Source organism: Salmo salar, chromosome ssa26 (genome assembly GCF_905237065.1).
Source record: "Salmo salar chromosome ssa26, Ssal_v3.1, whole genome shotgun sequence".
Lineage (NCBI taxonomy): Eukaryota > Metazoa > Chordata > Actinopteri > Salmoniformes > Salmonidae > Salmo > Salmo salar.
Window position 1 is genome coordinate 30464917 of NC_059467.1, and position 13591 is coordinate 30478507.

Below are 13591 nucleotides of genomic sequence, written 5' to 3' on the forward strand. Positions count from 1 at the left end.
GAGAAAGAAAGAAAGAAAGAAAGAGGAGGGAGAAAAATAAAAAGAGAGGAAAAGGACAGAAAGAGGTAGAAAATGAGAAAACGAGGGGAAAAATGAGAGAGAAAGAGAGAATGTAAGAGAGAAAGATGAAGAAAAAGAGAAGAAAAAAAAGAGAAAGAGGGAGAAAAGGAGAGGGAGAAAATGAGGGAAAGAAGGAGAGAGAGAAATATGTCAGTCACTGTGACCTCTCCCAGAGTGTGCAGTGGCAGCGTGCAGTGGTCTGATGGCCTTGTTCCTGTTCCTGGTGCTCTGTGGGAGCAGGGGTTTATGTCCCCCACACAAGGCCTGACTGAAATATACAATGAGATTAGAAGTGTTGTCAGAGAAAAATCACTGTCTATTCCAGAGCTCCCACTGCTTGGGTCTCTGTGTTTTTCATTCAGCCTGTCTAGAATCAACTATAGTAATACTGGGATATAGTGGCTCTCAGGGGAGTATGGACCTAAAGCTTTTTGATAGAGCCGTTGTCAATACACCAATGAGTATTTAAGGTCTGTGAAGATGGTAGAGTACACAAAGAATGACATTTTCTGGTAAATAAATGCAGGAAGATATGCTGATAAAGGAACCAACTTGACTCCATTGACTTCCTTTAATTACCAAGAATTGAAGGTCTATTAATAATTTTTACAGTACGGTAGAAGCAGTGGTTAAGTGGAGGGTAAACGCACGTAAACGTTGTTCACCTAACTTTTTTTCCCCCAACAGTTTACCCACCTTTTGCAAAAAAAAGGCATTGAAAGTATACGGAGAGTAACTTTATTCACCACAGATGGCGATCAGAGTTTACCCACCTATTCTTTTTACCACTACATCACTGGGTTGAAAGAATGAGAGTGCAATTTTATGGTAAAAGGAAGAAAATAGGATGTAATGGGAACTGACTGTATTCAGGTTTAGAGGGATTGATGAGAGAAAAACATTGGAGGAAATCCAGAGATGTTGATTACATAAACACACAGGACATCAATGCAGATCAGCATTCTGGTAGAGGGTCTTTCATCTGCTCTTATTGGCCGCCTGTCACGCACTCTTAGGCTGCGTCCCAAATGGCTCACTATTCCTTATATAGTGCACTTGTAAAGTTTGGAATGCAAGCTTAGAATGTTTTGTTGGTGCCTCCCTGGCGCTCTACTCTGTACTGCACATCAGCTGCAGGATAAGGATGCTGCTGTATGTCCCAGTCATTTCAGACGACTTCCTTTGGGCTGCAGAAGTAATCTTCACACAGAGCTCTGGAAAGGAATTCTTTGAAGTGCAAACGGATGGGGCTTTTCGTGTCAACTTCAAACGCAGCATCTAAGCTTTTTATGCCTTTTTGTAGAGCAATCGGTATATGGGCGGATGGCTTCAGACATTTTGGGGATACTACACAAAAGTTTTAATGACAGTGGCCCACTTCACAGTGGAACTGTTTGAGTATGAGTAGGGTTGCAAAATTCCTGAAACGTTCAATAAATTCTCTGGTTTTCCCGAAATTCTGGAATCCGGAGGGAATAAGCAGGAAATCTGTAATCCTCCAACCAGGATTTCTGGAAAACCGGGGAATTTATTGAAAGTTCCAGGAATTTTGGTAACCTAAAATGAAGTGTCATATACACTGGTACCATGCAGAGATGCAATAATAGTCAATAAAAACACTTTCAATTTAGATTCATTGCTTAGTAAAGGCCTTTGTTGCCTGAACACGTTCTGCTCAGCATGTAAGCAGATTGAGCCACGTCATCAGAATCTACTGAATGGTAAAAGTCACTCTTCAATGAGACAAGGGCCCAGAAGCTTAAAGACACACTGTAAGACTGTGACTCTGCAGAAGTCCAAAGCTTATCTATTCCTCAAGCCACTCCAGAACTTTAGACTTCATACTGGTCAGTCTTGGTAAGATGTAGAGTGAGTAAGCAGGGGTTTCATGGCAGGTGATGAGAGTGAGTGTGTGCAGTTTGCTGTCCACTCACTGATGTCCACTAACTAAATATTGATTTATGAAGACCTGCCATACTGTACACGCCATTAATAATACATTTAAAAACAGTTATTTCCTGTTTATGAAATGCTTAAGTGTACAATGTCCACTTCAAAAAGTGGCCAGACTAAATAACCAAGCTTCGAAAAGGTTAAGCCTACTTCTAACACATTTAGTCTCTAATGAAAATACTTATTTTGACACAGTTCATATTTGGCACTGTAGGTCAGGTCTATCCCAACGAGAAACATGTTAAAAGGCTGGTTTATTTATCTTTTAGATTCCGCGACAGAGGAGGGTCAGGACAGGACAGGACCCACTGTACTCACTCATAGGACACGGATAGGACCCACTGTACTCACTCATAGAACAGGGACAGGAACCACTGTACTCACTCATAGAACAGGGACATAATCCACTGTACTCACTCATAGAACAGGTACTGAACCCACTGTACTCACTCATAGAACAGGGACATAATCCACTGTCCTCACTCATAGAACAGGTACTGAACCCACTGTACTCACTCATAGAACAGGGACATAATCCACTGTACTCACTCATAGAGTACTGAACCCACTGTACTCACTCATAGAACAGGGACAGAACCCACTGTACTCACTCATAGAACAGGTACTGAACCCACTGTACTCACTCATAGAACAGGGACATAATCCACTGTACTCACTCATAGAACAGGGACAGAACCCACTGTACTCACTCATAGAACAGGTACTGAACCCACTGTACTCACTCATAGAACAGGGACATAACCCACTGTACTCACTCATAGAACAGGTACTGAACCCACTGTACTCACTCATAGAACAGGGACAGAACCCACTGTACTCACTCATAGAACAGGGACAGAACCCACTGTACTCACTCATAGAACAGGGAGAGAACCCACTGTACTCACTCATAGAACAGAACAGAACCCACTGTACTCACTCATAGACCAGGAACAGGACAGAACCCACTGTACTCACTCATAGAACAGGACAGAACCCACTGTACTCACTCATAGAACAGGAACAGGACAGAACCCACTGTACTCACTCATAGAACAGGACAGAACCCACTGTACTCACTCATAGAACAGGACAGAACCCACTGTACTCACTCATAGAACAGGACAGAACCCACTGTACTCACTCATAGAACTCTGCAGCCGGCGTCATCTTGTACTTGGCATAAGACGTCCCGTTGCCCAGGAAGGATCCGTTTAGTAGCTTGGGGTCTGTGCAGTTCGGACTGTTCCAGGCGTTGTCACAATGGAGCCAGGGCAGCTCACTGGTCATAGAGGAGAACAGGTAGTACAGGGACCAGGCTATGATGACGTTGTAGTAGAAACCCACATACAACGCTATGATGATCACAGTGTAGCCCACACCTGAGGGAACGAGAGAAACAGAGAGAGAAACAGAGAGCGAGAGAGAGAGCAGAGAGAAAGAGAGATGGTTACATACTGTAGGTTACATAGGGTTACAGAGGGTGGAATGCTGCTACTCCTGTGTAATGCCAATCATAAATGTGTATGTGTGAGGGAACACAAATATCAAGCCAAACTATGCAGCATGTATCCACAAGACCTTGGACAGCAGAGACTACTGAAAAACAAGCACAGCAGTGGAATACCAGCTAGTATTATGTAAAAAAAAAGAACTTGAGGAAATGTGAGGATTCAACCACTTATTTCACCTGATTCAATGTATTATTTGAGCAACATGTGATGTGCTATAACTCTACCATCAGAACAAGCAGCAGATGAACTTAACAACGTCAGTTTAACATTATCTTTTTTACTTTTACCCCTTTTTCTCCCCAATTTCGTGGTATCCAATTGGTAGTTACAGTCTTGTTGCTGCAACTCCCGTATAGACACAGAGCCATGCGTCCTCCGAAACACAACACAACCAAGCCGCACTGCTTTTTGACACAATGCCCACTTAACCTGGAAGCCAGCCACACCAATGTGTCAGAGGAAACACCGTACAACTGGCAACTGTGTCCTCGTGCATGCGCCCGGCCCGCCACAGGAGTCGCTAGAGCGCAATGGGACAAGGACATCCCTGCCGGCCAAACAACAATATACAATAGACTTAATGTGTAACATACTGTAAATCACAACACTGCCTGTAAACTTCTGGTGAAGCTTTCAGGTTCAACAGTTCAGATGTCATGGTGTGTGTGGTAACAGTATGCCATGGTGTGTGTGGTAACAGTATGTCATGGTGTGTGTGGTAACAGTATGCCATGGTGTGTGTGGTAACAGTATGCCATGGTGTGTGTGGTAACAGTATGTCATGGTGTGTGTGGTAACAGTATGCCATGGTGTGTGTGGTAACAGTATGCCATGGTGTGTGTGGTAACAGTATGTCATGGTGTGTGTGGTAACAGTATGTCATGGTGTGTGTGGTAACAGTATGCCATGGTGTGTGTGGTAACAGTATGCCATGATGTGTGTGGTAACAGTATGTCATGGTGTGTGTGGTAACAGTATGTCATGGTGTGTGTGGTAACAGTATGCCATGGTGTGTGTGTGGTAACAGTATGTCATGGTGTGTGTGGTAACAGTATGTCATGGTGTGTGTGGTAACAGTATGTCATGGTGTGTGTGTGGTAACAGTATGTCAAGGTGTGTGTGGTAACAGTATGCCATGGTGTGTGTGGTAACAGTATGCCATGGTGTGTGTGGTAACAGTATGTCATGGTGTGTGTGGTAACAGTATGCCATGGTGTGTGTGGTAACAGTATGTCATGGTGTGTGTGGTAACAGTATGTCATGGTGTGTGTGGTAACAGTATGCCATGGTGTGTGTGGTAACAGTATGTCATGGTGTGTGTGTGGTAACAGTATGTCATGGTGTGTGTGTGTGTGGTAACAGTATGTCATGGTGTGTGTGGTAACAGTATGTCATGGTGTGTGTGTGTGGTAACAGTATGTCATGGTGTGTGTGGTAACAGTATGCCATGGTGTGTGTGGTAACAGTATGCCATGGTGTGTGTGGTAACAGTATGTCATGGTGTGTGTGTGGTAACAGTATGCCATGGTGTGTGTGTGGTAACAGTATGCCATGGTGTGTGTGTGGTAACAGTATGCCATGGTGTGTGTGGTAACAGTATGCCATGGTGTGTGTGGTAACAGTATGTCATGGTGTGTGTGGTAACAGTATGTCATGGTGTGTGTGTGTGGTAACAGTATGTCATGGTGTGTGTGGTAACAGTATGTCATGGTGTGTGTGTGGTAACAGTATGTCATGGTGTGTGTGGTAACAGTATGCCATGGTGTGTGTGGTAACAGTATGTCATGGTGTGTGTGGTAACAGTATGTCATGGTGTGTGTGGTAACAGTATGTCATGGTGTGTGTGGTAACAGTATGTCATGGTGTGTGTGGTAACAGTATGCCATGGTGTGTGTGGTAACAGTATGTCATGGTGTGTGTGGTAACAGTATGTCATGGTGTGTGTGGTAACAGTATGCCATGGTGTGTGTGGTAACAGTATGTCATGGTGTGTGTGTGGTAACAGTATGCCATGGTGTGTGTGGTAACAGTATGTCATGGTGTGTGTGTGGTAACAGTATGCCATGGTGTGTGTGGTAACAGTATGCCATGGTGTGTGTGTGGTAACAGTATGCCATGGTGTGTGTGGTAACAGTATGCCATGGTGTGTGTGGTAACAGTATGTCATGGTGTGTGTGTGGTAACAGTATGCCATGGTGTGTGTGTGGTAACAGTATGTCATGGTGTGTGTGGTAACAGTATGTCATGGTGTGTGTGGTAACAGTATGCCATGGTGTGTGTGGTAACAGTATGTCATGGTGTGTGTGTGTGGTAACAGTATGCCATGGTGTGTGTGGTAACAGTATGCCATGGTGTGTGTGTGGTAACAGTATGCCATGGTGTGTGTGGTAACAGTATGCCATGGTGTGTGTGGTAACAGTATGTCATGGTGTGTGTGTGGTAACAGTATGCCATGCTGTGTGTGGTAACAGTATGTCATGGTGTGTGTGTGGTAACAGTATGCCATGGTGTGTGTGGTAACAGTATGCCATGGTGTGTGTGGTAACAGTATGTCATGGTGTGTGTGGTAACAGTATGCCATGGTGTGTGTGGTAACAGTATGTCATGGTGTGTGTGTGGTAACAGTATGCCATGGTGTGTGTGGTAACAGTATGCCATGGTGTGTGTGGTAACAGTATGTCATGGTGTGTGTGTGGTAACAGTATGCCATGGTGTGTGTGGTAACAGTATGCCATGGTGTGTGTGGTAACAGTATGTCATGGTGTGTGTGGTAACAGTATGCCATGGTGTGTGTGGTAACAGTATGTCATGGTGATAATGCTGTCAGTAATAAAACTAATCAACAAACAGCCTTTATGTGTCCATCTTCATTCCAATGCATATCTATGTTTCTACAGTATATCTACTGTATGTTTACTGTTGTACAGTGTCTTGAGATTTACTGGATACTTCTAAAAGACCACATCTCTCCTTCCTCTCTCCTCTGATCAAGGCTTTTGGAAAAGTGGACAGTGAGAGCTGAAGACGGGAAAATGAAAAAGAGAGGTACTGTATATAGGAGAAAGGAGAGATGAACGAAGGAGATTATAGGGAAAACCCACTGGGTAGAAACTGGTTGAATCAACGTTGTTTCAATGTAATTTGTCAACATATTGTGACGTGGACTCTGTGTGTAATATACTATACATTGAGTTTGGTAAAACTGTTGTTTTGAGGGTGAAATTACAACCAAAGGATTATGTCATCATAGTTAGCAATTTTCAGCGTAGACAAAGCTTGAATAAAACATGTTGAATTTGTATGTTGAGTTATATCCACTAGCATAAGAAATGATAGGCTGGGCAGCACCTCTTACTGGAGAATGTCTCTATCTACAGCTATCCCCTTTGGTCTCTCAACCAGGGTTTTAAAAAAGCCCAGCCGTGCTTTGCTTTGAAATGTATCACTGACACCATTGTGCTATCGTGAGAATGAGAGATCTCCACTTAAAAACTAAATAGAGTCACTGTTGCAATTAAAGTCATTTCCAAAGGATAGGTTTAACAGAGGTTTAACATATAGCATTAATGATACTATTTAGGCCTATATAGCCTTTGCATCAACAGCTATTGTTTCAATTCAACTTAAAAATAGACAATAAATAGGCCTAGGATTTCAAGTTTAGCTTGATTTCAAATTTAGTCTACAAGTTAATAATGAATATGTTGGATTCACGTCTCCATCTCAACCAAAAATCAAAGTTATAGAACAGGACAAAATCAAATCAAATCAAACTTCAAATGCACTTTAAATGAAGTTGTGTTTGATTTTGTCCTGTTCTATAACTTTGATTTTTGGTTGAGATGGAGCCGTTGAATCCAACATATTCATTATAAACTTGTAGATTCAATTTGAAATCAAGCGAAATTGGAATTAAAGCCAGACTCAGTGGCACAGATGAAACTTTCCAAGCAGAAGATACATCTCCTTCAAACGGTGACACTGTAACTATAAATGTCTTCTTATGTAATCATATAAAGCGGACGTGTTGAAGATCGCAGGTCTGTGGAGATCTTCACAATTTCTATAATAATCTCCCCGGAATCTCCAACAGCATTGATCACTTGCATCATGAATATACTTTTAATGTAATCTCAACTGCAATCCAGGTAATTTGGTTGTGCTATTACATGAAGCACTGTGATAACAAATTAAGTTGTTGTATTAATCAGCAAAATCACTGTCATTGTGTTACCATTTCAACTTTGTTGTGCTTTTAAATGGCTTAAAGTGCATTGATACACATTTAGGTGACAACGAAACCAAAATCAGACATTGTTTTTCCATTGGAATTTGGTTTTGCTTTTAGATGGTTGAACGCATACTGACCACATTTACATGCACATCAATATCCCGTTATTATTCAGGATACTCAAGTATTCTGTGTTTGAGTTGACGCATATAAACATCACATCCAGTTTACAATAACCTGAAAAAGCTTGAATCCCGGCTAAAAGAAACCTGGATAAGATGCCTGGGACAGGCTGATCTAAGACGGGATACTGTGTCATGTAAACATCCTACCCCATTTACTGTTGTTTCTGTGGTCTGTGCTGTCAGGCTCAGTTTCACATATCAGGAGTGTTGTGTGATGATGTTTTCATCTGATTGTCAAACTAATCACTTCAAAAAGTAGGTTACCTGCTCAGTTCGATCCACACAAAGAATTCCATAATAATTTAGCATACTATAATTAATTTACTACAATTTAAATTACGTTTCTGCTTATAATTTCCGACATTTGGGAGGGCATATTATAATTTCAAGCATTTGCAATTTGTTTGTCAACTAAAGATTGATACATGCAGCTTCTCTTCTGTCATAACTTCTGCCTAGTTACATCTTCTGCCTAATTAAATAAAGGTTATATAAAAAAAAAATGACTTGTTGCCCCAGAAGACTAAATAAAGTAGTGCTCACCAGAATAATGTCTTCCATGGATAAAATGAATGCATTAGTAATCTAGTTAACACCGGTAAAGTTGTCTGTCCAAACGTCATCAGTTTGACCTGTTTTAAGGAAATGAAAAGCTGAGAAAACGCCGAAACACGTTTGGGATAAGACTTTAGTTCGTCTTCGGTGCATATTTTATGTGGTTGAAATACTGTCTGCTTGCATAACAGTGTGAAAGATAACACATTACACAAGCATTTGCATTTTCTCAAGAGATGCTGAAATAAATAAATTATATTTCTTAACTACTGTTCCCGAGACAAAATTAACATTTGTTGTATAATTTCACTGCAAGAAATGCATAGTTCTGCAAGAGTTAATATTATATTACACTACATGTGAGAGGTTATAGGCCTACAGTCAGTGTCCATAGTTCAGTTACTATTCCATTTAACCCAAATTAACTTAAATTAGAAGTATTCCGTTTATTCATGGTTACAGGTATACTCATGAGCGGGATATATCATCTATATTACGGCCGTAATTTTTGCTGGACCCCAGGAAGTGTAGTTTCTGCCTTGGCAGCAGCTAATGGGGATCCAAAATACTGACAAAATATCAAAGATGCATGTAAACAGCTTATACCGAATAAGACCTTAAGCGGGATATGAGCTACTATCCGGAATACTGTGCGCCTTCAATAAACTTTTGGCTGTCTTTTTGAGTGGGTGAATATAGGTTGCAATCTCATTCATCAATGTCTTGTCCACATTGTCCAAATTGAAATGATGTGGTGTGCCCACTGGGAAGGAACATTAAAAGAGCGGGGAAAGGAAGGAGGGGAAAGGACAAGAGGTGAGTGAAAAAAGAGAGAGATGTTCAAAGATAGAGAAGAAAAGAGAGGCCTGGAGACTTGAGAAGGTGAGAGGTGGGAGATGAGGCAGAGGTCAGGAAAAATATGGAATACAAAGATGGGAGAGAGAGAGAAAGCTCACCTTTAAAGACAGGGCAGATCTTCCAGACTGTAGCAGCTCCTTCCCTATTGTACTGTCCCAGGGCTAGTTCCATATAGAACAGAGGCATCCCAGCAATCACCAGGAACAGAATGTAGGGGATTAGAAAGGCACCTGAAATCACGACAAAACCCCACAAAACAACGTTTTTGAATGTGATCCTTTTGGCATTTGTGTTGCAGCCAAGACAACATATTTAGCATTTTGTGGGTGTTTTCGCCCTAGCAATTTGTGTTGATGATGATATCTAAAGAACAATCACATGAAACAGACATCAACATGGACTCTCCAGGCACAGACAGTGAATTGTTCATGCTTGGTAGCTTTTTATGTTCCAGTGAATTCAAGGAAGAATAAAATTCCCTTCATCTAGTATAATTAAAAATATCTTGTATGCAACATTTTAACAAAGAGCTGAGCGTTGGGCTGCATTACAGCCTTTCAGAGAGCGCCAAATGAACATGACCCACAGCTGAAGAGTTGGCACCACAGGACACAACATTGCAACACAGTTCACCAGATAAAGATACACATGTCTATTTTCACCACGTGAAGTGTAATGCTGCCAAAGGGGACAGGAAATCTAGTAAACACTAGTAATCACTGTTATTACAACAAGCTACTGAAGGTCTGTGGTGGCAAACCCAAAATGTCACTTTGTAATTAACAAGGACCTTTGGTTTGTTAACATTCACTCGGCTCGATTATAGATATATTCAGGTGCAATTTTTATGTTTTCTCTTGTTTTGGTCATTTGATTTGGTCATTGTTGGCAATCAATAATCTCTGTAGTTAGCCTTTGCTTTGTTGTTCATTCTTCAGATTTGTGATAACAGTGACTGGCACTTCTAACAGATGTTATCTAAAACTCTTCTTATCAAACAAATGCAGCACACATATTTCAAGTGATTTGCTTACTTGTTCCACCACCACTACTGAGCCACTGAAATATGCCTCAGCCATTATTATTCACTCTCAACCTGGTCTCAGAGCATTTTGTATTATTCTCTACGTTAATCTGAGGCATTACATTTATTATATGTTAAGAATCACAATTCGTATATGTTACAAATTAGCAAAACCTACAATATGTTACGAATTTGCAGAACTTATGATATGTTACGAATTCTAGCTAGTTGGCAAGGTGGCTAACATTAGCTATCTGGCAAACGTTATCTAGGCTAGGGGTTAGGGTTAAGGTTAGGAGTTAGGTTAAAGGGTTAGGGGAAGGGTTAGCTAAAATACGGTTTGGGAAGGGTTAGCTAACATGCTAAGTATTTGCAAAGTAGCAAGTATTTGAAAAGTTACAAATGAGCTAAAGTTGTCTGTCATGAGATTTGAATTCGCAACCTTTGGATTTCTAGAAGTTAGCATTACACGCCCACCCACCCAAACCATCTGTAACCATACCAAAAGTAACATGTCATACTAATTTGAGTGTCAGGGATACATTTTTACTATGTTAAGTCTGGATTATGAGACCAGGCTGTAACTCTTAATGGTCAATACCACATATCGAGGCCTGCAGGCAGGATCTGGCCCTCGAGCCCATTCAAAATTCCAAAACCAATAGTTAAAAACAATTGTTGAGCAAATATTTTGACTGCGAGGAAATATAATACATCTTAAGTGTGCCCCCCCCCCAGACCTCGGTGAAGACCGAATGCGGCCCGCAGGAAAAATGGGTTCGACACCGCTGATCTAGACACATTTAAATTAAATTATTAATTATTAACATATTTACATAGCTATCTGTTCAACTGTGAGTATTTAAATATTTCCTAACATGTGCCATCAGCAATAAAGCACTTATGAGCCAGCAACTGGTGTGAATGGGTTATAAATCAACCCTTTACAGTAAGATACAGTTGCACCCAGATACAGTATTTGCAGTTGAGTCAACCACACTGACCTGAATGAATTTATGCAATGAGGTATTTCCGTTTTCCTCTTAAACTACACTGACCTGAATGAATTTATGCAATGAGGTATTTCCGTTTCCCTCTTACCAGCAAAGCCTCTTGGCTCAAGAAAGCCTGCGCAAAGCTATTTGGGGATTTCAAAAAATCACTGACTAGTCACTGGTACGTATGGTAGCATACAAACTAACAGATTGGCAGATTTTATCATAAAATCACGTAGAAAGTTATTTCACAACAGTAAAACAAACTTGATATTAGTTCCAAAGCAGTCTCGCGTTGCCATACCAAGCCTGGTTCTCTACGAGGATAGTTCCAAAGGAACCTGGGAAAGTCTTAACAGAAGTCTTTACAGAAGTTTTAACAGTTCACTCACCACCTCCATTCTTGTAGCAGAGGTAAGGGAATCTCCAGACATTGGCCAAGTCCACTGCGAAACCTATGACGGATAGGAGAAAGTCTATTTTCTTTCCCCATGTTTCTCTCTCCTCCAGCTCCTCAGCCGTGCAGGGGGTGCCGTGCGTGCTGGGGGTGGGCATGATGGTCGAACTGGTATACTGGACCCCATTTTGGTCCTTCACCAGTATCAGTTGCACTTCCTTCTTCTCCACATTGCAGGGTTTCAGCGGGGCCACTGATGACAGCTTGTGGTCTGGCAGGACCTGGATGTTCATCTTTTCTCCGGAGTCGGTGTGCAGCTCGCCGACGGCCTTGTGCTCTCACCGCACGGAGGAAGTATCCGCGGCGGAGGTGATGCTCGCGCTGCAGTGGACCGTGACGACGATGGGAGTCCCGCTAGCGTGGAAAGGCAAACTCTGCATAAGTGACTATTTTCTCCACGAACTACAGTGGACTCCACCGCATTCATCGGCTAGAGAGGTAAAACAATAGTTTGCAGAGGTAGAATTGTTATGATAAGTTTTATAGCTACGCTAGCGCACAGAGAGGAATAGGCAATATATGGGTGATAGAAAATGATTTCCTTGTTTCAGAAACCTCAGTCATGTTTTACAAATACATTGTCTTATATTATATTAAATCATATAAACTACTAGTTATGCTATTGGAAACACATTTCAAAATGTTAAAATACACGTAAATAACAGGTGAACGTCGTATAATAGGCTTAGGCTATTCCATTGCTCCTGCGTATTTCTCATAATCCCCGTGCGCATTTGTTGAACGCAGCTAAGCAACATTGGTTAATCAATCAAATTGATACAAACTGGCAGCAATACACCATAAAATATCAGTTAAAAGTACAATAGTATAGTCAGTGATGCATAGTATCGTTATTAAAGCACATTAAAACCCGTATAAGTAGAAGAGGAGCGACGGTTGGTCCGTACTTGTGAAGCTACGGACACCTCTCCATGACCCGTTGCTGCTGTCGTCCTGCTGCGTCTGAGGAGAGACTGCCCATTCTGATGGAACTTTAAGACTCACCTTCTCATGAGAGATAGACGATATACATTCAGAGCTTTTAAATCAGGTCCTCTCTCTCTCTCTCTCTCCACGTGATTTTTTATAATTGAAAATGTTCTTTCTGCTCCTCCCTCCCTCACTTCATGTTGGATCTTTCTTGGCACGCCGTCGCCACTGTTGTGAAGTGCGCGCCAACATGCGCCCTGGTCTCACCTCGCCAAACCCGCAGCACCAGACCTAAAGGAATATACATTACATGACCAAAAGTATGTGGACACCTGCTCATCAAACATCTCCTTCCAAAAATCATGGGCATTAATATGGAGTCGGTCCCCCCTTTGCTGCAATGACAGCCTCCACTCTTCAGGGAAGGCTTTCCACTAAATGTTGGGACATTGCTGCAGGGACTTGCTTCCATTCAGCCACAAGAGCATTAGTAAGGTCAGGCACTGATATTGGCCGATTAGGTCTGGCTCGCAGTTGGTGTTCCAATTCATCCTAAAGGTGTTCGATGAGATTGATTTTAGGGCTTCTGTGCAGGCCAGTCAAGGTCTTAAACACTGATCTCGACAAATTATTTCTGTATGAACCTCACTTTGTGCACGGGGGCATTGTCATGCTGAAACAGGAAAGGGCTTTCCCCAAACTGTTGCCACAAAGTTGGAAGCACAGAACCGTCTGAATGTCATTGTATGCTGTAGTGTTAAGATTTCCCTTTAATGCAACTAAGGGGCCTACTAAGAACCATGAAAAACATCCCCAGACCATTATTCCT

At 41.8% G+C, this 13591-nt stretch overlaps 1 protein-coding gene across 5 annotated transcripts in view; it reads right to left on the reverse strand.

Annotated features, from left to right (window-relative positions):
* LOC106562417 (sodium-dependent noradrenaline transporter-like) overlaps window positions 1–13040 on the reverse strand; it is a 74772-nt gene extending 61732 nt beyond the window's left edge. For 3 of the 5 annotated variants that reach the window (XR_006762205.1, XR_006762206.1, XM_045708623.1), the window contains exons 1-4: window positions 12741–13039; window positions 11768–12186; window positions 9455–9586; window positions 3158–3395 (exon numbers count right to left, since the gene is read on the reverse strand). Coding sequence is in view for 3 of the 5 variants with exons in the window: in XM_045708623.1 (XP_045564579.1) it covers window positions 3158–3395; window positions 9455–9586; window positions 11768–12065 (668 nt within the window). In the remaining 2 variants the exon portion in view is untranslated. Of the gene's footprint in view, window positions 1–3157; window positions 3396–9454; window positions 9587–11767; window positions 12263–12740 lie in introns of all 5 variants that reach the window. The other 2 variants (XM_045708625.1, XM_045708624.1) reach the window with 2 other exon arrangements.
* Window positions 13041–13591: the final 551 nt, after the last annotated feature.